Source organism: Papilio machaon, chromosome 7 (genome assembly GCF_912999745.1).
Source record: "Papilio machaon chromosome 7, ilPapMach1.1, whole genome shotgun sequence".
Classification (NCBI taxonomy): domain Eukaryota; kingdom Metazoa; phylum Arthropoda; class Insecta; order Lepidoptera; family Papilionidae; genus Papilio; species Papilio machaon.
Window position 1 is genome coordinate 4,692,869 of NC_059992.1, and position 25,968 is coordinate 4,718,836.

Consider the following 25,968-nt stretch of genomic DNA (forward strand, 5'->3'; position numbering starts at 1 on the left):
AAATCTATGTCAAACCGTAATTTAAATATGCCAATAGGTCTACGAAATATTATGACCGGCTCATTCTAGTCCTTTTTTAGTATACACACTGGGTGCATTCAAGTGTGCGCTATGAGATTTGTACGGATCTGTCAGAACTAATAATGTAAGTACGCTTTTTCGACATGGGTCCTAGCCTCTGGTGGTACATTGGTGTACTTAGTATAAAATCTCCGCAAACGTTTAGTTAGAACTTATTCTTAACGCATCTTTATAAAAACTCCAAGATATGAAAATAAAACAAGTTTGATTAACTAGTACATTTATTTTTCTACATAAATTACCAACTTTCTTCGATTAAGAACTCTTGTACTGACTTATTATACTTTGGTGGTAAAAGTTCTTTCAATTCATTCCTTGTTAGCCAGTTGAACTTCTTTTCCTTGCCGTCTACAGCACCACCTTGATAATTAGCATAGTAAAAGAAAACCTGTAAAGTAAAGTGATAATTATTTTTTCAAGAAAAACAACATATAATGTAAATTAATCCACGACAATTCTGTAATGTATTAACAACAGTGAAATCAAAATTTTGTACATGGCAATACTGACTCAACACTGTTAAAGCACATTACAAATTATCAAACTTTCTGTCAAACTTTAAATGTTTGTCAAATTATAAAGTATAAGGCTATTTGAGTTGTTTGATAAAAGATCTGATCAAACAAATGTGTCAAATATTGATTGTTTACTACATATCTTTTAAACATATCCAAAGGACAATGGGCATTTTGGGCCAACATCTCAACATAGATTTAAACATTTTTTCGAACTACAATAATATTTGTTACATCTAATAAAATCTGTTACACTTTTGTTTTTTTACCGAAACAAAAATGTAACAGATGTTTGTATATTGTTAAAATATTATTGTAGTTCGAAAAAAATGTTTAAATCTATGAATAAATGATAATAAAGCAATAAACAAACATGTTGTTTTTTTTCTCTTAAATATAAAACACAACACGCTAATGCTACTAACTCCCATAGTAATTATTATATTTTTGAATGCTCGAAAACACCATGTTCGCACTCGATTTCGACATGGCTGCCATAGTATGAATTAAATAACACCCCATAATCTTTCAAATGGCATGGGTTTCATCACTGTTGAGCATTTAGCCCAGACTCCATACAAATTTGCCCATTGTCCTTTTATTGTTGTAATTTTATAAAATTTGCAGTTATCACAGATGGTTCTTATATATTCTCGTTCTTATATGAAACAAGTCTGAATGTGATTTTTTTACTCAACCTACTTTGGCACCAATGCAGTCATCTGTTCGTGAACCTTGTGGATATTTATATTTGTAAAAGCCACAAGGAGCATTTGAAAGGAATTGCACTTTAAGATCTTTCCCACAATGTTCTTCTAAAACTCTTTCAGCCGTCTGGAAAAAATATTTTTAAGAATTACTATAAAGGTTTTCCGCACAGGAAAAACCACAAATCACATAATCATATTAAAAAAATATTATAATCCAACAGAAGTCTATTGTCCTTGAAGTAATTACCTAAATCAAAATAATTTCATGATCTTCTTATCTAAAACTATTGATGATAAACCAATGAACTATGTGTTAAAGGACCTCTTTTTGCAAGTAAAAAGAATATAAACTGCTTTTGTATGTTTTTACATTTTTTATAAACTGTATTTATTTTTGATAGTTTGGGAATTAAAAAAAATAATCAGTTGCCTATGTGTTCTGACTGTGTTTTACATCTGTACAAAATTTTATCGAGATCTGATTCTGGAGATACTTAATAACATATATCCATCAGTCAATCTAAACTTTCACATTTATAATAGTAAGAAATTTGGTGAAAATAACTTTTGTGAAGTTAATATATTTATTTATTAAAACTATTTGTTAATCTTGAGATTAGGACAAAGTCCCACAAAACTATAACATGAATAATTTGACTGCATGATTGAAAAACTCCGTCCGCGCGGAGTTAAAATAAACTAAATTAGTAGCTTATGTGTACTTCCAGACTATATTCTATATCCATGCCAATTTTCAAGATCAGTTGAGCCGTTCCGGAGACACCTTCGAACAAACATCCATCCATCCATCTAAACATTTGCATTTATAATATTAGTAAGATTCACCTGTCGTAATGTCTCTCCCTCTTGCCATTTACCCTGTGGGAGTATTGTTCTTACATCAGTACCCAATTTAACTGGCGCAACCAGCACCAGATGTCGCTGTAGACATCTGTCAGTTGTTGTCTTGTCACCTTTCTTGTCTGCTTCTATAAATATTATTATAATATACAGTGGTACAATCTATACAATTAATAAAGTTGGTAGTTGCATGACTTTTAATGAAAAACAATTTTAAAAATTCTTCCCAGTCTGGGTAATCTCTTAAACTGATAACTGAAAGGTCAGTTACATGCTTAAGTGCATGATTAACTTTATTTAGTAACTTTTTTTAAATTCTGTTCTGACAAAATTGCAGGCAGACTAGTACTAGTATTACTGCAATAATATTGTCAATAATCATCTAGAAATTGTGTACATTGTTTAGGAATTTAGTATATTAATTAATACTGGTAAAATAATGTGTGTATCTGTTTACCTGTTTCAATACTCCCAAATTTGAATTGTGATAACTCCTCAGTAGCTGCATCTTCCAGATCTTGAGCTGTTATTTTGCTTACAGCATCCAAATCCACATCTTGAGAATCACTCTTAAGAAGTTCAGCTTGGATTCTATAGATAGAAAAAAATTATATTACAAGTAATGACTTCTCTGTGAAATAAACAAAAATTAAACGCCTTTAAACAGTGTTTATTTACATATTTACTGGTAATTACTTACTTATCATTTTCATGTCTTATCTCATGATCCGACTTTAAACTTTTCTCAACCTCTATGGTCCATAAAAACTCTTTATACTTTTTTTGTATGTCGTTCAGTGGTGGAGTAACGACAGGTAACCTTTCAACGCATACTCCTGTTATAATTTCCCACTGTGGCTTCGTACTTAAATCTTAAAAAATATTGGAAAAATACAACTTCTGATGAATTATATATTAAAATTGGGGATAAACGTTGGAATTTTAGTAATACCTTTCCTGAAAACTCGTAAACACAGTTTAATTTGTGGACGAATTAATTGCTTAAATATCATTTTCGTATCTTACAGTCTAGGTTTTTAAATTTGTTGAATTTAAATAAACGTGTAATTGTCAATATCCTAAGCGAAGCTCATACTAATATTTTAAAAAATAAATTAAACAATACAGAAAACCTAACCTTTATTAAATTTTTTGACATTGACATTTTGTGTCAATTTTTTTTATCAAATGTCATTCCGTCAAAATATATGTGGTTCCGGTCCAAGCAAATATTAAATATAAAACTTGACAATATTGAAATTTTCAATACTCTCTTATTGATAGTAAACCAAGCATGAGTAGTATATTTTGTGAAATATTTCGGAACTACATATGCTCAGAAAAATTAATTAAGCGCCACAACAAAAAGCGACACAATTTTCTAAGTGAGAGACACGATAATATGTTTTTGTTAGAATGTTTGGCAACGGAAACCCACCATTACAGTCTGTAAAAATATCATATCAATAGTATTTGAAACCGGAGTTACCTGCCTTTTATTGTCTGCAATTGCAAAAATAAATTCTACGTTAACTTTTTTAGCCTTGCTCTACCTCTACCGACAACACTAGATAACAGCTTTGGCAAGCTGACTACTGGCAACCCTAAAACTCTTTTCCGGCTCTCTGTGTCACTGAAAGTAAGCAGAGTTTCTGTTTTTAGTGAAAAAATCTATATTAATCGTATTAACTTCTTGTGGTTTCAGTGAAATATTCTTGAGAGCAGTGTATATTGTTCTGCTTCTAATGTTTCCTTAAATATTTTACCAAAAATAGACGTATAACATATACAATTAATTGTCAAACTGTCGCATAGGTTATGTTCATAAATATATCTTATTTTAGGCCACAACATGAAGCAAATAGTTGCTAACCAAAAGGTGAAGATCCCTGAGGGGCTCACAGTTCATGTGAAGTCGCGACTGGTGACTGTGAAAGGGCCCCGAGGTACCCTTAAAAGAAATTTCAAACACTTGGCTGTTGACATTCGCATGGTAAACCCTCGGTTACTGAAAGTGGAGAAATGGTTCGGATCGAAAAAAGAACTGGCTGCGGTGAGAACCGTCTGCTCTCATGTGGAGAACATGATCAAAGGTAATATATTTGTTTTGGTTATTCTATAAACATTGGATTGTGATAAGTGGATTTATTTATCAGGGCATGTTATGGGGTTTATTAGATTTAATACATTATTTACGCAACTAAAAGTCTTAAAATTTATTGTGTACTGGTGTTGAAGAACTGAACCATTTTAGAAGTGTTCACTTTGTTATTTTAATAGATATACTAGAAATGTGAACAATGATCATAAACTGGCAATAATAAAACTAAAAGCATTAATCGGTCTGTGTACTAATGTTTTATGTCATTTTTAAAATGTTTTACCCAATAGAAAATCTGCTTAAACACCACTAATTTAAAGATAAGAATAGTAGTGCTCTAACTAGTAAACATAATTCAAAAAAATCTAACTCATACCAGTTTTTGAAAAGTTGATCAACCAATTAAAATTGTGATTTAATCTATAATTAAAATATTGTTATGGAATGTAGTTTTTAATATAATCAGTGTGATTTTGAAGGATCAAACTAAAATCATCCTTAACAAATTTGTTATTTATTTTGTTTATTTAAACAACCCCTAAATTGATGCAAATTAACATGATTGTTAATTAAATATCACTATGACATGTCTTTCAAAAACTGTATGTAGATAGATTGTTACTTACTGTTGGTTTCTGAGACTAAATGTATAAAAACATGTTGTTATCCCTGTCATTATCTTTGACAAAACAGAGGTTTTAAATAGGATTTTCTTGTCAGAAACCCAGTCATTAATGTTTTAATATATTCCCATTCATTAAAATTGAAGTAATTCATAACAATCTTTGCTTATACCTTTTATGACTTATGACTTTAAATTTCAGGTGTAACAAAGGGATTCCAGTACAAAATGCGTGCAGTATACGCTCATTTCCCAATTAACTGTGTGACCACTGAAGGCAACACATTGATTGAGATCCGTAACTTCCTCGGAGAGAAGTACATTAGGAGGGTAAGGATGGCACCAGGTGTGACAGTTGTTAACTCTCCCAAGCAAAAGGATGAGCTGATCATTGAAGGTAACTCCATCGAAGATGTTTCCAGCTCAGCAGCCCTCATTCAACAGTCCACCATGGTCAAAAATAAAGATATCAGAAAGTTCTTGGACGGTTTATATGTATCTGAGAAGACTACTGTTGTAGCAGACGAGATTTAAGTTCATTAAAAAACTAACTTGAATTCTCTTTGTTTAATTCTTTATATGTAATAAATAACCTTAAATAATTTTATCAGAGTTAAATCATAAAATTAATATTTTGATCATCCATCATATTCAAATATAATTAACTAGCTTTTACCCGCGACTTCGTCCGCGCGCAATAAAAAATAGAAAACGGGGTAAAAATTATCCTATGTCCTTTTCCTGGTTCTAAGCTACCTGCCCACCAATTTTCAGTCAAATCGATTCAGCCGTTCTTGAGTTATAAATAGTCTAACACGACTTTCTTTTATATATATAGACTAGCTGTGCCCGCGACTTCGTCCGCGTAAAATTCTGTCTTCGGATAGAATTTTTTTAGGCTAATTATTTTACTTAACCGACGTGCTATGATTCGATGTATGGATGTAGAAGAACATAGAGAGAGGTGTGCCAGGACCGCGCCAAATGTCTAAAATATTCCCAAACAAAATTTCATCCCCTATTTTTATTTAGCATCCTTGAAAGTAATATTTTTTCAAACGTTGAATTTCATATTATTTATATCAAATTAGCAGCCACAAAAATAAGTTTTAAACTTGTAACTGTAGAAATGACGATACTTCCATACAAATTTCCACGCCCACTTTCAACCCATTAAAAACCCTTTTTCGCGTTGAAAAGTAGTCTATGTCCTTTCTCGGGCTCTAAACTAAATATTGGTAAGGGTAACAGCAAAAAATATTAAACAAAACATTCACCAAAACCTCACATATTGCCAAACAAATTTTCATCCCCTATTGTTATTTAGCACCCGTGGGGGTAAAATTTTTACAAAAAATTAATTTCATAATTATTTATATCAAATTAGCTGCCTTAAAAATAATATTCAAGTTCTAACTGTAAAAATGACCATAATTCCATACAAACTTTCACCCCCACGTTCAACCCCTTGCAAACCCTTTTTCGCGTTAAAATGTGCCCTATGTCCTACCTCAGGCTCTAGACTAAATATTGGTAAGGGTAATAGCAAAACATATTAAAGAAAATATTCAACAAAACCTCACATATTGCCAAACAAATTTTCATCCCCTATTGTTATTTAGCTCCCTTGGGGGTAAAATTTTTACAAAAAATTAATTTCATAATTATTTATATCAAATTAGCTGCCTTAAAATTAAGATTCAAGTTCTAACTGTAAAAATGACCATAATTCCATAAAAACTTTCACCCCCACTTTCAACCCCTTACAACTCCTTTTACGCATTAAAATGTAGCCTATGTCCTTCCTCAGGCTCTATACTAAATATTGGTAATTGTAACAGCAAAACTTATTAAACAAAACATTCATCAAAGCCGAACATTTTGCCAAACAAAATTTCATCCCCTATTACTATTTTGCACCCTTAGGGCTAAAATTTTTACAAAAATTTTATTTCGTATTTATGTATATCAAATTAGCAGTCTTGAAAATAAGTTTCAAGCTTCGATCTGTAAAAATAACGATAATTCCATACAAAATTTCACCCCCACTTTCAACCCCTTACAACCCCTTTTTCACGTTAAAATGTAGCCTACGACTTTCCTTAGGCTCTAGACTAAATATTGGTAAGGGTAACAGCAAAGCATATTAAACAAAACATTCACCAAAACCGAATATATTGACAAACAAAATTTCATCCCCTATTGTTATTTAGCACCCTTGGGGGTAAAATTTTTACAAAAATTTAATTTCAGATTTATCTTTATCAAATTAGCAGCCTTGAAAATAAGTTTCAATCTTCTACCTGTAAAAATGACGATAATTCCATACAAACTTTCACCCCCACTTTCAACCCCTTACAACCCCTGTTTCGCGTTAAAATGTAGCCTATGTCCATCCTCAGGCTCTAGACTATCTGTGTACAAAATTTCATTTAAATCGGTTCAGTAGTTTTTGCGTGAAAGCGAGACAGACAGACAGACTGAGTTACTTTCGCATTTATAATATTAGTAAGGATTATTTCAAAGAACTTACACTAAGATTTCACTTTTCTTGGGGGTTACGTTCTAAATTTTAGTAAAGAACACATCTGCAATATTTAGAAATTTGCAATAAGGCAGGCAACACATGCAAGTAGTAAATATGTACTTGTAAAAAATGACGAAGCAATAATAAAAGACACCAAATTAACATAATATGCTGACGGAATAAATAGCCAAATATTTTGCAGTGAATGTGGAAATTAGTTACAATTTTTGAAACAGTGGATAACAGAATGAGGCGAATAAGGGAGACTACTGTATAAAGATGTTGCATAAAGGTTGTATGTTCTCTGGAATATTTTTTATAACACTGCCATCTATTGTATGATTATTAGTACTGAGGTCACATTTCTACAGTACAGTGAGTCAAAGAAATAAAACCAAATAATAATAGAAAATTATTTTATATAGATAAATATTAAATATAATAACGAAACCGTACCTACACTACATACATTTACTTTCTATCTTCAAATAGGTTTCACTTATAAATGTGATTTAAATTTATTTGTACTGGCAGCAAATTAAAATTGCACTCAAGTACATGATCACTATTCTTCATATCTTTTCAACCAATAGACTGAGATTAGGGAGCTTCGGGATTTGAATTTCAAATTTAATTATCTTTGGCCGCTTGCTCGGCTTCGAGACGTTTCTTCATAGATTCCGGCATCTCAGCTGGTGGTGGTCGTGGTGTTCTTAAAATAACCTGTAACAAATAAGGATTGAGTAAAAATTGAAACCAAAATAAAGATTTACAGTTGAATATAATTTGTTTAACAATGCGGACATAAATGCTAGGGTTCCCAAAAGCTCTACACGGTTGTAGGATACATTATACAAACCTTGACGCCATCGAAGATGAACCACTGCAGTGCGGTAAGTGTACCAATCATGACAATCCTGGTACCGAGTCCCTTCCATACGCCCGCCCAGCCCAGCTTGCTCACGATAGAACCGACTGTCGCTGATTTATCCTGAATATACACGTTAATATGAATATCTGCTTCAATTTTGTCGTTTTATAAATTATATATAATATGATAATTGTAGTTTCCAAATAAACTATATCAAATACTACCAAAGATAATTTCGTGAACTAAAAAAATCTTTTCGGAAAAAATCATGCCCTGTGATGAACCTTTGACCAGCAAGAATGACAAATGGGCATTCAATTGCCCAATCATGAGGGTAATATTTTTCGAGTTTATCTATGTGCCGATGACCGTTTCATCATGACCTGTAGCATTAATAGCTTGGCCGATTTTAAAGATTTAAGTCATTTTATTAGTATTTATAAATGAAGTAACAGATGTAAAGCCAGAGTGATACCTGGTTGAGTTTGGAGACGACGGTGTCGGCAGGGTGGGAGACGATGGCGCAGAAGACACCGGCGACGCAGCCCGCCGCGAAAGTCACCACCAGCTGCTCGCCCTTCGTGCACTGGTCGCGCGGCTTGGGTACTACATACTGCAAAAACAAAAAAAAATTAATTTAGCGGAATATATTGTGTATTGATTTAAAAATTAGTAATGATTTAAATCAAAAGGCAAACTTTGCAAAAAATTACATGCTTTCAATGATTTTGGACGTGGCTGAGTCTCTTTTTCTGGGAAGGAGCAAATTGCTTTTTATTTTTGCTTTAATTAAAGCTAATTTTCTTATCAAACGAACGTTGACAACAAACGCAGAAAGATAAAATAAAGCTGCTAAGTGAACAAAATCAGACATGGCAGTCCATGTGTGTCTAATGGAAATTATAAATAAAGCACAGGTTTCCCAAACAACTCACCTTATAGAACATTTCTAATGTTCTTTCGAAGCAGGCGAACTTGATCATTGTGTAGGGGATCTGACGACCCCACAGCGGCACCAGGCCCTTGTAGAATGTGCCGTAACCCTCGTTCTGCACCATTTTGGGCCATGCTTCGCGCATCGTGTTGGCGAAACCAGGCATAGTTTGGATACGGACCTACGTACAAAAATTAGAACTCGTAAAATTTTTTTGGAACATTTGTTTATCTCTAGACAAAAATTTTATATGATGTAATGTCAAATTATAAGGTTCACTGGATTACAATGTAAACTGGAAAGCTATATTTGCAGCTGTTGCCACAGTTTATTCTCAGTCATTTCCTGGTGGCGTTCAAATTCCGAATAACTCGGAAAGATGAATACGCTAAGAGTTAAAAAAAGTTGGTCAGTAACTAGTTGTATTACCTTAACAGCTTCGAATGGCGAGAGGGCGATGTCAGCGAAGACCTCTGCGGAGGCGGAGGCGGCGAGGTAGACTAAGGTGCGGTACACGTACGCCGTCTCCGCATCCAACATGTCCGAGTAGCCTACTTTGAACACCTCGTATAGACCGAACTTGAATAGACCCTGTTGAATATATCATAAGATATTCATTAATGGCTGAAATCAATAATCGATTCCTCGAGATCGATCCGATTTTTTTGTAACAACTAACCGATAAATCATGCTTTTTGATTGCCATTGAGCTTCTCAGGTCGGTTAGATTTAAAAATGATGAAGCACATAATATTTTTCATAGACCTCACTCAATTTCTGTGTGTTGAGTAATAAAATAAATTTAGGAAATATTCACCCCGTGATCTTTCTTGTTTGATCCGGTTTAACAGTACTATAACAAAGACTCCATCGCACCTGTAGCGAGTATCCAATGAGTGTGGGTGTCCAGCCCTTGGCGAGGCTGCGCACGCCCTCCTCGCGCACGGACAGCCTGAAGCCATTCATAACATTCTTGTACTTCTCGGGGTCCACCTGCAGCCGGCACTTCACCAGATCCAAGGGCACCACCGCCGTGTGGGTTAAACCTGTTCAAAATATGTAGATGAGAGTTTATTGATTTGTGCGGAGGATGGCATACTGTGGATGACCTATGGCCTACGTCCAGCAGTGTAGTTATATGCTTGGTCGATGAACATTTTATCGTTGAGCTAAAAAAGATTTATATGTCATTTGGTGTCTTTCATTTCAGATCAATTAAAACAATGAATTTTGTAAATATTATGTTTTATAATAATTAAATATATTATTTTTTATTTCAATAAAATACTATCAACGAACATACTAGTTCGTGTTAATCAGATTGAGTGGGCGATAAAAATGTTGAGTATATTGTCAAGTTCATGTCCAGCTCTCATAACGCTTGCGCTGATTGAACATGCAACATAATTCAGATAACATATTTCAAGAAGAAAGATTACAATAAATTTTATTTCTAGTATTGTATTATTTTCGCAACCCCACAAGTCCGTATTATTGAATGTATGAACGTGTAGGAGTACATCGGTAGGGATAGGCCTTGGAAGGGTGACATGATCAAGAAGAGAGTGGCGACTGAAATGAAGGAAGATAGATCGATCTGAGTAAACAAAAACCTGAAGAGTGAAACAGAGAGATGATAACGACAGGCGCGTATGTTGCGTGTGTACTAGTGAATCCTCAGTAGGAAAATATAATTGCCAAAAGTATAGCACACGCTTTTTTAGTAGTAAGAACATAACTTACCGCATGACAGCAGACCGCCGACACCGCACAGTGCGAAATACTTGGCAGAGCCGAACTCGCACGAGTAGGTTTGCTCCGGCTCCGACGATGCAGCTATTGTCTGGATGGGCTAACACAGACATAAAACAAGAACAGCTATTGACATACAGTACAGGTAATCAATAGAGTAATTATAATCAAAAGCATATCAATGGCAACTCGCTCTATGCGGTGGAGAAAAAATGAGAAAACCTTGCCATCTATTTTCTTCTTTTATTATCACAGCTTCGACATCCAAAGAGTTGTGAGAGTTAGTATTCATTTATTGGTTGTCAACTGAAGTTTTTTAAGAGAATACGGGAACAAAAACAGAAAAATCATAGCTTACCTGTACATTGGACTCTGTGAGTGCGGGAGCGGGCTCATTGGTGTCGCACAAGGCGGGTGTCAGAGGCCCGTGGAACGGGGACTTGCGCGCTGCCTCCAGAAGTGACGCAAACATTTTATCTGAAAAAAACAACCAAATTTATTGACCGTCTTACTACGAGATTAAAGATTATACAATATACTTCTCTATACTGCTTGTGAAAATCTTCACAGTAAAATGAACTGATTTGTTTCAAACGGTTGTGATCAAGTATTTGCAAGTCACATGCTTAGACGATCGTTATTTGCTTAAAAAGTCACAGCCAGTTAAATTTGATAAAAAATGTACAAGTGAATATTTTAATAAAATGATATTTTTTACTATATTCCGTCAGCTCATATGTGTCCTACCCACGATAGAGGTGACTAGGCCATAATCAATCACGCTGGTCCGGTGCCGGATAGTTAATTTCACACATAGCTTTGAATTTTGAGCCAAAAAAATACATTGGTATATGGCAGGGATCGAACCTAGATTTCGGTCCGGTTCCGTTAAGCGATAACAGCGCCACCGACGCTCATTTTTAAAAATACTTTAACATAAAATTATTTATCTTTAATAAATTTTAGGGTATAACCGGTCAGTATTTAAGACACGATAAAGAAAAATATTACCTGGAAATTTTTAAAAACACTGCACTTAATTCACACTATAACCATACAACAATATGATCAGCTGACTGAATATATAATTCAATTATCCATGTCGCATATCTAGATCAATTCGTAATTGAGTTACGCACATATTGATTTTTAAAAAGCGCTATACCTATCTACTAGCGTGGATTTGACTCCTAAATTTTAATATGGTGTAAGCTAATTGTTAGCACATTCTTTTATTATTATTAAATAAATCATACCCTTTGTAATTTTTGAGAAGGTTCAAGACGTTTCAAATCGAAGATTAGACATCGAATTAACAAAAAATTGAATTCACTTTAGTTTGGTTGAATAACAATTATGACGGCCACGTGTAATTGCTCCTGACCTAGTAACCTTGTAAGTTAGCGGTGCTATTAAGCTTGGTATTACAGAAACAGGATCAAAGGAACGAATTTGAGTACTAAGACGAACTATATCATGATGTAAAAATATCAATGGTAACCCACCACATATTTAAAAGTCTGATTATTGTTACGTAACAAAATAAAAAGAAATAACACTTACCTTGTCTTAAATAGAAATCAACAATTCGGCAGTCCGCACCGCACTGCCAAATAATCTTTTATTATCTTGATAATCGGCCGATATCTTTAATTCCATTCGTCTACACGTAAATCCAGATATCAAAATTTATATAATCACGTGAATATTTAATTTTATAAAACTTTTATTTAATTCTGGCAACATTGCGAAATATTAAAATAATTTCTATTACAGTCCAAAAAATTAAATATTCACTATGTTAAAAGCTGTAATTCTAAGTTTGAAAGTAAACGTTATAAAAAATAAAAAAGACTAGAAATATTTTTCTTTTAATCAAACAAATTTTTTTCATTGAAATCGAACCTAGTACCTTCAGGTTGAGTTCCCTTTGCCGCTATGCTTATTCGAAAGGATAATATTGGAAATAACAACACCACGTAGAATTTTCAACGTAAATAATTTTATTCAAACTAGTCTATTGAACATCACTAACTGATAAACATTGTACATCTGCAAATATGGGATTTCTTGATAAAATGTTAAAACACTAAATTGTTAAAAAGTCATCATTAAATTTATTAATTTACACAATGCATAACAATTAATCGAATACAATATCTTCTTAATAATATTAAATAAATAGCTATTAAAACAAAAAAAAAATCATTTTCACAATTATGTTAAAACATCAGGACGAATATTAACTTAAATCATAAATTAAAATAATAAAAAATTTTTAGCATTACAATGTGCACCCCACTGACTAAATAAAGACGGGTACACTAAAGAATAAAACTTCTTGTCGCTAAATAAAATACTGAGGAATTAAAACAATAAAATATTATTTACATGCAGTTGCAAAAAACAAAGACCACGACCAACTGAACACCGTTGGGGAGAGAACTAATACATTCATATTAAGTACATAAATAAGTTTGTAACATACCGCCAATGTATGTACAGTCAGCATCAAAAACGTTTTACCTACCGATAAAAACTATTTTAAATTTCATTTTATAATAAAAAAAAAAAAAAAAGTTACTCCGGAGAGCGCAATCTCTTCATAATGTGCGATTTAAATTTTTACTTTTCTAATTTTTTTCCGCTGACTGTACCATTGAATAACTTTGGTAACGTCTTGATAGGTTCCTTATTCGTCAATAAGGATGTATCAAATTTAACAAATAAACATGGTCAGTCGTAATACTTTGTCGAAATGTCTACACAATGTCATGAAGGTAACCTACAAATATGCACAAATGCTAATCTTGCGAACTGTTAAGTACAGCGTACGGCACTCCCTTTGAAAAAATAGGGACAACAGTATTAACGCAAATGTTACTTGTGCCGTGACGGCCATATTTGCAGATGGGCATTAAATTTTTAAAATTGCGTATGAAAATAAAATTCTCAATAATAAATGAATGTCAAACACTATAAAGGTGGTGACACACCGTAACACAACTGCTTAATATAACCAACAAACGAGTTCGCAGGTCGCCGAGTGACAGCGGTACATTTCGCCGAACGTCGATGAGATTCAATGACTTCTAAATAGATTGCCGCTTGAGCAAATAATTGTGATTACATAATAATACGACTTAGCCTAGCCATGCGGGACTCGCGTGAGGTGGGCTCAACTATACGGTACAGTCGCACCCACTGACCTATCTACACTGGAATGTACGGTAAACGGTCATTTCTAATAAGTACTAATATAGTTGAGAAAATTCATTAGTCTTGAGTATTTTTTATAACCTATAGTAGAAACGTAGGGTACTTTTCCATTATAGTTGTAAGTAGAAAAGTAGAGTGCGTTTCAACTGTAGTTAGCACAAAGTAAGGTGAACAGCAGTGTAAACACGTCACTGGACGCGACTGTACCACTAGTAAACAACTAATACAGCTAAGTTTGAAACATTCAACATTGTCAGTGCACCGTGAATTCGACGCAATCACTTTGACGTGTACATAATTTATATTATTTAATAGTAATTTCTTAGCGCTCGATAATTCCGAACGATCCGATTAAAAATAACATGGATATTTTTTTTAATTTAATTTATATAATATACAATTTACATAGTTAATACAAGCATAATTTGCTTTAAAAATCAATAAATATAATTGTAAAGTCAACAATGCATCACCCTCTAGGATGTTAGAATTTGCACGACGAACATAAAGCATTATTAGTCTACAGTGAAAGCCGTTAGAATCAACGCACGAGTGAAAATTTACATTATAATAAGAAATTGAAAACGTACTTACTCTAAACATGTCACAAGGGGACGTAAAGTGACGATGATAAACGCAGTCGGCCTATCACAACCGCCGCAGCGCGTATTGCTTCTCGTGTCGCGAAACATATCTCTCCTCAAGTTTACACTAACAACACTTGTATGGAAACATAGATAACGATATCTGCTCAGGTAGTGGAAACTTATGGTTAAACAAGCCGTTTGCTATAAAGTATCATATGTTTATATGCAGTATATCAGATCCCATTTTAAATGTCAGCAATAACAGATAACTTCTTGCCTTTCTTTCTCCATATCATGCACGTAAAATAATCAAGGGGTATAAGTTACCTCTAAAATTTTGTCCTAGATAAGTACAATTAAACATAAAAATAATGTAAAATTGAATTTAATTAATTAGTTCAATTACTGTTGAATTATTTAAATTGCATCAACTACATCTTAATGATATAAAACTAGTAAAACTCCATTGAATTACTTACTATTAGTTGTTTTCATATGATACTTTATGCTAACAGATATATTGCTTCATTTATCTTACTCAGTAGAATAGAGCGTCGTCGAGGATAATATTATAGGAGATTCTGTTCCAGCGTCACCACATATTAACTATGCTAACATAGAAAGTTTTAACGATTATGCCTACCTTGAGCCCCCAAGGATTAGACAGGTTTTTTTTGTTAGAAATTTCTTCTAACAAAGATCCCCGATATACAAATGTCTTGTTCAGAATACGAATATGGAAGGTCGTTTGCTTCGTTTCCTGTAATTGAGCGTGTTGAAGTCCCAGTCGACGATGGTGCTGGGTGTGGTCGGTGTGCGGGGGGTGCGGGGTGTGCGGGGGGTCCGTGGTGTGGGCGGCGGGTGCGCGGCGGGGGGTGCGCGGCGGTCGCCGGGGGGCGCGTCTCACAGCGGCTCGCGACGCGGCACCCACACAGTGGGCCCGCTCTCCGCAGTTATCACCGCCTTCACTTTCGCGTATATCTCCTCGGGCGTATCGCCGGTCACCACCGCTGGTAACAAAATAATCATTAATTATTTTGGAATAAAAAAAAATTCAATGAGTAGTTTGTGCGTTAATTAGCTTTTACCCGCGACTTCGTCCGCGCGGAATAAAAAAAATGCATACAAGATAAAAAAGTTCCTATGTCTGTTTCCTAGTTCTAAGCTACCTCCCCATCAATTTTCAGCTAAATCAGTTCGATCTTGAGTTATAAATAGTGTAACTAACACGACTTTCTTTTATATATATAGCTAAAGATTTCATCAACAAACACTCAACCGGTCTGGAATGATAAAAATCAAATCATCAATCCGTCCTGGTGGATATGGATAGTGAGACGTACTAAAAACAGTCTAACCTGTAAAGTATTCAGCGAATTCTTGTTCCATTTTCAGTGCTCGTTCGTAAGTTTTCTTCGCTTGGTCTTCAGTCATCCTTTTATTCATCTCCCTGTAATATAAAGAAAATATTTTTTGTAAAAATTGTGTCATACTTTTTATTTTACATAGTTCTTAAAGGAACAGTTTACTAATTGATTTATCACATACTAGAAGCATACTCACATAATAGACTCTACACTCTTTGGTTTAATAAATATGGCAATGGGGTAGAGCTGCGCCACTTGTAATCTCTTGATGGCGTTCCCGCTCACGTCCAAAATGCAATGCTTGCCCTGAAATTAAAAAGTTCAACTTCAATACTTGAAAGTCACACAGTTAAAATAAGGGCCTTACAACATGATGTCCAGTTAATGTGATAGTTAATGTGATATTGAAAACTGTGTTTTGAAAATCTTAAGTTACTCTCCCCCGCATCCCTTTACACCCCCTTACATATAAAATTGTTCTGAGAGGTCAATATATTTGAAATTATACCTTCTCGGCGACCTCCCGCACGGAGGCGACGGAGGTGCCGTAGAGGTTGTCGTTGTACTGGCCGGCTTCAATGAACAGGTGGTTCTGTATGTCGCGCTCCATTTGCTCGCGCGACGACACAAAGTGGTAGTCGCGACCGTCCACCTCGTAGTCGCGACGCGGCCGCGTAGTATCTGCATATATACATCAATATTATATTAATGTGACGAAACTATTAATTTCTATAGTTACCTCTTAAGGGAAGCAATCGCCTGGTTTTTATTCTATAAAGTATGCAACAAGCAAATCACTTAAGAATGATGAAAGAAGACGATGGTTAAATTCGGACAAGTAACATACGGAACAAGTACGTTAAGCGAGCTTTATAAGAAAAACTTAATATACCGTAGAAACATTTTCAAAGACCCCAAAGTCAATGCAAGCATTGAAACAAAGCGTCTATAAAATTATTGAGCTATCTGTTATAATAATAATATATTTCTATAAATAATTAACACAAACAACAATAAGGTCATTTGTAACGATCGGACTTTGCTTATCTCTGATTGACATTAGCACATGCAACATCCACGTTGACTCACATCCAACTGCTGTTATTCTATTAAAACTTGTATTAGAATATCATGTTTCATAAATACAAATGTATTTATGACTTTAAATACTATGTTAAAACATTACAGAGCCGTAACGTTGATGCTCGAAGGACCAAAGTTTAAAATTATGCAAAAAAATTAACCGTAAGTTTCTAAGAACAAGATCATCCTATCATCTTTAATAAAATAGAGATAACAATATGTTTTAAAAGGTGATTTTGGTCTCAGGAACCCACGGTAAATAATGTAGTTACTAACGAGGCACACAGCTTCCAAACTTGTCAGGAAACTCTGATATGAGGTCATCGTTGATCCTGTCCTTGAGAGGTCCCAAGATAATGACCGGCCTCGTGTACGATATCGTCAACTGCTGTACCGTCTCATACGATAGCACATTCTCATCTTGGCCTGTGAAATACAAAATAAAATTATCGCCACACTACATAAGAAAAAGAACAAAATAAAAGAGAGAATATTTTTTTTTATTCTATAAAACCTCAAAAGTCAATTTCTTCAGTTCTCTAATAGAACTAGGTCTAGTCCAATTTTATAAATGTAGAGAAAATATACATTAAAAATACAAACTCGTCTACACTAAATTATTGAAACAAATTCCTTGTATACCATGCCTTAGTTTCAGTTACAAATATATAAAATGGCAACAATAAGAAACAGAGAATTTGCTTTATAAAATCTTATTGTAACAAATGTAATAAATCGTATATATTCGTGCGAGGCGTGCTAGGTGACTAGTCTAATTTATTGGACCTATTTTGTCATTCGTAATAATTATCTATTTTGGTTTTAATTTCAGAAGTGTCTCCTTGATACTTAACTGGGCAATGACAGGCTGAGTGAAGATTATCATTTAGCACTATTATTTACTAATTTTATGTGACATATCACATATGTTCACGCGTTTTCGTAAGTACATATCTTGTCACTTTGGTAGTTTTTAAATTGATTTTTTTAGTAGATTACCGACCAGATAAGGTACTTACACAAAGCCAAATTAAAAAATTTACACTAAAGATCACTCATGCTTAATAATTGTTTAAAAATTTAGCTAAATTAATTACTCGGTATAGTATAGGAGCCAGGATTAAAACGTAACTTATTTATTTACAAACAGTTAATGCTGGCTTGTAACAACATAATTTTCAATGTAAAAAAAATATAAGCAAATATACATAAAAAACACCTTGCAACGACTAGGCTAATAAAATAATTACAGCGTCTATGTGTTCAAAGCGAAATACATTTCATTCTGAAAAGGAATCCCAGCGTAGTAGAGTTCTGGTAAAACAAGCCCGTATGGTGGTGTGATGGTGTAATGGCCCGGACGTGTCCATGCCATGCTGGTGACGTGCGGCGTGAGGCGACTAGAGGCGAAGCTCATTCGTGCGCAAGCGCCGCGGGTGACAGGGGGCACTCTGATCCCCCTCCACTGCCCCCGAAATCCCCCGCCCTCCCCCGCCCTGCCTCGCCTTCCTCCGACTAGTCGTTCGCGTGTTACACCGATGCTGATTCGACTGAGGCGGGTCCGGAATCGATTTTAAGTTACGAAATGGATTTCATACATCATGAGCTTCGATGTCGAGAGATTCGTGTGCGGATAGGCTATTAGAATTATCGCGTTGTATGAATTAGGAAAAAATAAAAAAATACGAAAAAAAAAACTTAAGATGACATAAACAATAGTATAAAAAGATCGAAGTGTTATTTGAAAATGAATAACTACGTCTCTAAATTGATGATCATAACCAGAATGCGGGAGGTAAGGTAATCCGCTACGGCACTCGCAAGCTACGCCTCACTCCCAAAACTTACTCTCGTCCTCGAGATATATGAGCGTTATCTCCTCCATCATGGGAAGTTCCACTCGGTACAAGATTTCCCCTACACGTAGAAAAATTAACGTTATATACATTTAAAAACATTCTACATGATACCGTATGGCCCAAAACAAAGATACGATTGCACAACTTGGATTTTATTTTGCAAAGGTCGAGAGATGTTTCCATTAAATTTGCTAGAAAATCTATAATATATTAAAATAGCGCTTGAGAACTCAAGATGCAAATAAAAAAAAAATTATGGGATGACAAGAGGTGTATGTGTGTGTGTGTGTAGTTTCGGGTGGACAGAAGCACGGGACGGCCGAACGCCGGACGCCATTCGAACCGAGCTGTGTTCCCAAACCCAGTCTTATTATGTTACTTCAAAATGCCTAACGACACAGCTGTGCAAAGCGAATATTAATACCTAGATAGAGGACACTCAGCCATCTATTTTTTTGCCACCAAATTATTCTTTCTACCTCCTATAACCCTTTTTCGGCACACACTCCACTGACGAAAATGTTAATTGAAAAAAAAAATACACCCGACTACTTGCTGTAGTTGCTACATCGAAGCTAAGTTAAAAAGGTTTACATATTTTATTACAGAAGCAAGCTAACATGCAGCCATTTAATCTTGTACAAAGTCTGGCAACACCGACGACAGCTGGTCGCTAAATGGCGCAAGTGTATGTTGTAGCTAGCGGATTCTAAATTGTATTTGATAATGTCCACTTACTTAAAACCAAACGGGTTTACTATTATTGATATAATTAGACATGATATAATTAATAAGTGATTATTACGTCATACATTTAATTGCCAAGATATATAAATATATTACTTTCATAGTTTATTTGAGGTTTATTTAGATATACGCGCAGTTAGAATAGGAACTATATGATTGTTTTCAGACAGAACCGAATTGATTTAATTAAATATTTAATTCCAATTTTACGATTCCTAAATAGAATAAAGTCTTAAATAATATATGGTTTCGGTGAACATACTTTATATTTTATTTTAAATCATAATACTTTTTTCAAATTGCTAACAAAAACTCTATTACAGTATTAAATTTGCATGAAATGTTAGTTTATAATCCTTAAATATATTTTAAGAGAATAAACTAATCTACTAAATAAATCATAGTATTTCTACTTCAAGTCCAAATATCAAAGTATTCAATTACGAAAATCTTGTGAAAACATGCTGATGCATTTTTCATACATATAAATATGAATATGGTCAACATTAATCGTTAATTTTATATATTTCAATAGATTAATAATTTGAATATAATATTATAATACTTGATATACTAAATATATTATATTTAAGTGTAGTTAAGCTCGAAAGATCAAGTACATATATAGAAAATATAGAACATATAGTATAATAAAATGTTTGCTCCCAATGAAAACCCATCAGACAAACTACAATTTACGACGAAACGAAGAATAATAATTGACAATAATATTGTATTTATTATATACTAGCATTTGTCCGCGATTTAGTCTGTGCAGTAAATTAAAAAAAAAATTAAAGACATTTCGAGACTATGTTTTTATATCTGTGCCATATATTGATAAGATGTGTTGAACCGTTGCCGGAGTTATAGCTTAAAATATGAATCTAATGCCCGAATACTGAAACGTCACTTAAATATGTAAGAGCGTCTTAAATTATAAGACCACGCTTAAACTCCAATATGGAATTTTCGTAAGTCAGTTAAAGACGCATCTCAACTTTGATGCCACTCAAGTCGTACCATGCTTAAAGGCCACTCAATATCACATTTCTTATACTGGATCGTCACTCAACGACATTTTGCTGTCAAAAGAACTGTCATGTCGACTTAAGTACGCCAACAATTTAAGAGTGGTCGCGGGCTATCTTAAAAGTGAAAATCTAAGGTGTTAACATGTCTGCTTCATCATAATCATCGCATTCGGACAAATAAAATTCTCATGTCACAATGTTCGTTCCCGTACTCCTCCGAAATGGCTTGACCGATTCTCATGAAATTTTGTGAGCATATTCAGTAGGTCTGAGAATCGGCCAAAATCTATTATTCATACCCCTATAAAGTTTTTTTTAACTGCGCACGAACGGAGTCGCGGGCGACAGCTGTTATTTATATAAAAATGCCGACTGAACGAAAATATAATATATCAAAATCGCAAATAGGTTTGTAGCGACATCTGTCTGCGCCCGCTTAAACTGCTTGAAAAGTGTCTTGATGATATTATGATTTATTAAAATTTTATTAATTTAAACTTGTCAAAACATAACGCCAGATGCTTTCCATTCTACAAAAGTATGGTCAAATTTTTTATTTTTTTTTATTTAAAAATACTTTAAACAGAAAGGATATTTTTTAACAACCTTCTTTGATTTTTGATTATTTAGTATTTTTATTTTAAATTTCTTTACTATTTGGGAATGAACACGTCTTACAACTATAGGTTGTCCAAGCCATGCTGCGTGAAACGGATACGTAAAGTGAATTTTAAGAAAACGTAATCGAGAACAAGTATTTTTTATACACTCTTTGACCGAAAACAAAGGATGTTGCCATGACGTAAAAATAATACGTCTACTTACGGAATCACGCGCTTACATGTCTTGATTTGCGTTTGTGTATACCACTTAAATTTTGACGTCTGTTAAATTGTAAGCAATGCTTACGAAAGGAGATATTTAAGTAACGTTTCAGTATTCGGGCATAAATCTCACTGGAACCGTACACATTTCCGGAATCATATGTAGCCTTTTTGATCTACCAGACTGTGATCTTCATCTATATCAAATTTCATCGAGATCAATAAAGTCTGATGTTTTCTAACACCCATCCACGTATAACAAGTAAGAATGTAATATTACTTAAATAGTAATATGTGTTATTAGCCTGCAAAGAATACATCTGACAGCGCATTGGTATACAACAATATCGTATGACAGTCTCCATGACATTCTGACAGAATATTTTAAAGATTTAAACGTGGGCTTCTACTACCGAAACATATAAAAAAATGTATTCATCCCTTTCATTATATTTGTGAAAAATAGATTGTTGCGGCACTGAAATTTCACGTTAACTTCAACAGTTTCTTATTCATAACATATAATACAATAAGATATGTATATATTCAGACTGTTAAAAATACATCAAATTAAATATACAAAATTATATTTTTTCGTAATAAAGTATTCTAAAATATTAATAGATTAATATAAAAAAATTAAATATAACAAAATGTGGTTATCAATAAAAATATTTGATACATACAACTTAAAATTATATGGGACAACAAAAAAAAAAATTACTAATAAAATTTAACAAAGTTTTATAATAAAAAAACAACTGTAATACGATCGTGTAAAAAAAACGGCGAAACTATGAAAACCTACTAATGATAAACAGCGATAAAAAATAGTAAAATATATGAGTTTTTAAAAACAACTTACCATCCGCATTTGTGTCCTCTTGCGTGTAACATAGCATGAAAGCTGCAACAAAAATATATGTTATATTTAAATATTAGCTATCGCCCGCGACTCTGTCCGTCCGGCATTAAAAAGAACTTAATAAAGTAGCCTATGTGTTCTTCCAGACTATGTTCTGCATTTATGCCAAATTTCATCAACATCCGTTGAGCCTTTCCGGAGATACTTTCAAACAAACATCCATCCATCTAAACATTCGCATTTATAACACTAGTAAGAAGTAAGATAAATAACATATAATAATATATGGCAGGGGTTTTTTTTAACACATTTAACAATAAATTCCAACCAATTTATAATAAAAACTGTCCAAATCTTCAAATTCTATGAAATGATAAATAATATGTAAATAAGTAAAAAATACTTACGTTCTTGATCCGAACCATCTTCTGATTTACCGTCTTCTCGACTCTTCATGAACGGAAACTTTCTGCTAAACGATAGAGTTTTCTTTTTTCTTTCAAGCGTCGATTGGCTCTGTAATATTGTTAAATTAAAAAAAGCTATTATAAATAAAAGCTATTCATAAAATAAAATATAAATAAATCTATATCTAAGTAACAGAATAGGCAAATTTTAACTGAAACAAAATTTTAAATACATGCGCCTACACATGTTATTTTGACGCAACGTACACTGCCATCTGTTATCCATTGTCAAAACTAAAATTCAGCACCATTGCACTCAACAGCTGTATAATTTCTTTAAAGAAAACTGTTGATGATAGACCGACTATTTCAAGTGGACTGTATAAAATAAAAACTGGTTGCAAGAAGAGAATTTACTAAACTTTAATATTACAATTACGTACAGAAATTACAATCTAAAATTACACTTTAAATCCAGCACTAAGTCGCTGAGTTGCTGAGTTGCTGCTAGCTTTAGTGAGAGAGAGCTGCTCCAGTTGCCTTATTTTTTTTTTGTAACTGTAGTCACTGTTTACCTTAAGGAGGCATTTACAGTTTCACCGGGCTTGAGATGGCCTGGCACAGGTGGCGCTTAGCCTAAACCTCGTTTCCCAGTTGCCCGCCACAGTGTCGTATATATTACTTCTCTTGAGGGGCTTAGTAAGATCGGGGCCTAAACGCGCTCTATCGTTGTGGGCGGGGCTTGTACACGTCGCCACTGCCACCACTATACTGCCACCTCCCCTCTTACCGTTTCCCCGTAACGGGCATGGGGTCTAATTGCTGTTCGTAACAAAAACAATAAAAAAAGCAAAAATAAAATAAATGTATCAACTTACAGTACTTACTGGTGTACCCTGTCCCTGGAACTTGACCTGCCTGTCTCGTGCGCGCTGTTTGCGCTCCCAGCGACGCTTCGACGGTATTATACCGATAGCGTCCGCCTCCGTCGTGTCCAGTCGTCTAATCAACAAAAAACACTTATTACAATGTATTTTATGAACGTTTACGTACTTTATTTTTCTATCTGTTGTTAAAGTAGCAACAGAATTTTTTTTATAGCATTTTTTTGTACTAAAGCATATACAGTCAAATCTGAATAAGTGAGAACTAGTTAAGAGAAACCAACTGCATAACATATTTTTTTTAGAAATAATTGCTTCATATTAGCAAAAATTATACTTGGCACCTGTCTTAAATACCTTTTTGCCTAAAGCATTTAAAAAAATTCATGTTCATATATGTGTCATCTCCCTCTAATCGTAGGTTTCTGAGACCAAAATCTTCGTTTAAAACAGTGTTTCTCAAAGTGGGCGATAACGCTCCCTTGGAGGCGTTTGAAACCTAGGAGGGGCCGATAAGAGGCCCAAAAAATGGGGGGCATTGAAATTAATTAAAGTAATGAAATTGTGGTTTTTCAGTTTTAGGGCTGAATAAAAATTAGGGGCGCTCTGAAATATAATTGATTTTCAAAGGGGGCGGTGAAAGAAATTAGTTTGACAATCACTGGTTTAAAACATATCGTTATCTCTGTTTTGTCAAAGGGAAGGATTTTATACAGAGCTTTTGGTCTCAGAAATCCACGATTGTTTTAAAAACAGATTACAACTTGATACTTTGTACGCTAATACATAATATACTAGATTCTTTATTTATGAGGTCACATTGTTTAATGTGTCAAATGCATTGCAAGATGGCGTGCCTTTACCATTTAAGGTTGAAATAATGCGCACATGCGCTAGAATGATACCAAAAGCGTGTCTTGAATTAATTATATTATTTGTTTTAATATGAATAAAATATTAGTTTAATTGTACAAACTGATTTGGTTGGCGGCCGGCGACTTCGATCCTTGTTAGCGTTAAATAAGAATGAGTTTTGACTATACCATTTTCGAAATTAAAGCATAAATATTATAAATAATGGCAACATTTTAAGACACAACTAGTTGAGTCTAAAACATTTCCGGAAATATATTTTCATATAAATTGAAACTCCAGCAACGAAATTTCAATTCTCTCTAAAAATTTACAAAATTAACTTATTTGCGTAACTTACTATTTTGCCTTCTTTTCAATTGGGATATACAAATAAAATGTAAACTATACAGGGGAAAGTTAATAGCGGTAGACATCACAGAAATGACCTCAAAAAGTTTGCCTTTTTAAATATTAAAATTTGATAGATATAACTCATTAGTACTTGCCCGCGACTTCGTTCGCGCGGAATAAAAAAATCTATTAATAATTATAGCCTATGTCATCTGGGAACAGTTTAGCTTCCCAACAGTGAAATTTTTTTTCAAATCAATTCAGTAGTTTGAGAGCTTATTCAATACAAACAAAACAAATATTTCCTCATTACAATATTAGTTCACAAGTTTTAATTGCAACCCCTGACCATCAGATCATAAATCTGTAGTCAACTTACTGAGTTTATAAACAATTCATTAGCTCATTCAAATCACATTAAATGAATGACGCGTAATTATGTGCTAACAATCAGATGCATACAAAACAATATCAAAGTCGCAGTTTAATTGTTGCGCAAAAATAATTACAAGATAAATTTTGTTACATTTGAATTAAATTTTATTAAGTATTTACACAAAATTCTATAAATAACAGACAGATAAGGTATTTTTAATTCCCTTAAAAATGCTCCTATAAAATGCAACTTAACATGTGTTTCCATTGCATAAACAAAAATTCAAATATAGAGAGAAAATAGATTAAATATAATTACCTGGCTTGCCACCATTCATCGTCTGAAGCGTTTGTGACATGCAGTATATCTCCGTACCGGAATGGCAGTCCTCGGGATGGTAGACCATCGTCTCTTACAGGATCATAATCAAATAGTGCCCTGTGAAAATATTATACATTCATTATGAAATTATAACTATGTTAGAAAATTTTAACTCCATTTTATCTGCGATTCTCAGTAGTTGCTATTTTTCAATT

The 25,968-nt window shown here is 33.7% G+C and overlaps 4 protein-coding genes across 16 annotated transcripts in view; 1 reads left to right on the forward strand and 3 right to left on the reverse strand.

Annotated features, from left to right (window-relative positions):
• Positions 1-284: 284 nt before the first annotated feature.
• Positions 285-3,314, reverse strand: LOC106715374 (39S ribosomal protein L46, mitochondrial). The gene is made up of 6 exons (XM_045678706.1): positions 3,120-3,314; positions 2,868-3,039; positions 2,625-2,758; positions 2,153-2,295; positions 1,299-1,430; positions 285-469 (listed from the first exon to the last, which is right to left on the reverse strand). The coding sequence occupies exons 1-6, from the start codon at positions 3,178-3,180 to the stop codon at positions 320-322; spliced, it is 792 nt and encodes a 263-aa protein (XP_045534662.1). The 5' UTR covers positions 3,181-3,314; the 3' UTR covers positions 285-319.
• A 393-nt stretch (positions 3,315-3,707) lies between these two features.
• On the forward strand, positions 3,708-5,447 carry LOC106714856 (60S ribosomal protein L9). The gene is made up of 3 exons (XM_014507975.1): positions 3,708-3,806; positions 4,012-4,260; positions 5,093-5,447. Exons 2-3 carry the CDS (start codon positions 4,020-4,022, stop codon positions 5,422-5,424), a joined length of 573 nt encoding a protein of 190 aa, XP_014363461.1. The 5' UTR covers positions 3,708-3,806; positions 4,012-4,019; the 3' UTR covers positions 5,425-5,447.
• Positions 5,448-7,819: 2,372 nt separating this feature from the next.
• LOC106714717 (phosphate carrier protein, mitochondrial) lies at positions 7,820-12,631 on the reverse strand. 2 transcript variants are annotated; one of them, XM_045678525.1, is made up of 9 exons: positions 12,538-12,631; positions 11,333-11,451; positions 10,966-11,065; positions 10,099-10,268; positions 9,652-9,813; positions 9,224-9,403; positions 8,764-8,901; positions 8,277-8,408; positions 7,820-8,140 (listed from the first exon to the last, which is right to left on the reverse strand). In XM_045678525.1, the coding sequence occupies exons 2-9, from the start codon at positions 11,444-11,446 to the stop codon at positions 8,048-8,050; spliced, it is 1,089 nt and encodes a 362-aa protein (XP_045534481.1). In that variant the 5' UTR covers positions 11,447-11,451; positions 12,538-12,631; the 3' UTR covers positions 7,820-8,047. The 2 variants fall into 2 exon arrangements, with proteins under 2 accessions (XP_045534481.1, XP_045534480.1); XM_045678524.1 differs by having other exon boundaries at positions 10,966-11,074.
• A 3,024-nt stretch (positions 12,632-15,655) lies between these two features.
• LOC106715022 (disks large 1 tumor suppressor protein) overlaps positions 15,656-25,968 on the reverse strand; it is a 29,221-nt gene continuing 18,908 nt past the window's right edge. For 7 of the 12 annotated variants that reach the window (XM_045678498.1, XM_045678497.1, XM_045678503.1 and 4 more), the window contains 11 exons: positions 25,751-25,870; positions 24,827-24,856; positions 23,845-23,968; positions 22,967-23,075; positions 22,560-22,601; positions 19,079-19,147; positions 17,507-17,656; positions 16,656-16,828; positions 16,344-16,453; positions 16,139-16,230; positions 15,656-15,790 (listed from right to left, as the gene is read on the reverse strand). In XM_045678498.1, the coding sequence (XP_045534454.1) occupies positions 15,684-15,790; positions 16,139-16,230; positions 16,344-16,453; positions 16,656-16,828; positions 17,507-17,656; positions 19,079-19,147; positions 22,560-22,601; positions 22,967-23,075; positions 23,845-23,968; positions 24,827-24,856; positions 25,751-25,870 (1,126 nt within the window). In that variant the 3' untranslated portion in view covers positions 15,656-15,683. The remainder of the gene's footprint in view (positions 15,791-16,138; positions 16,231-16,343; positions 16,454-16,655; positions 16,829-17,506; positions 17,657-19,078; positions 19,148-22,559; positions 22,602-22,966; positions 23,076-23,844; positions 23,969-24,826; positions 24,857-25,750; positions 25,871-25,968) is intronic. The other 5 variants (XM_045678500.1, XM_045678499.1, XM_045678508.1 and 2 more) reach the window with 3 other exon arrangements.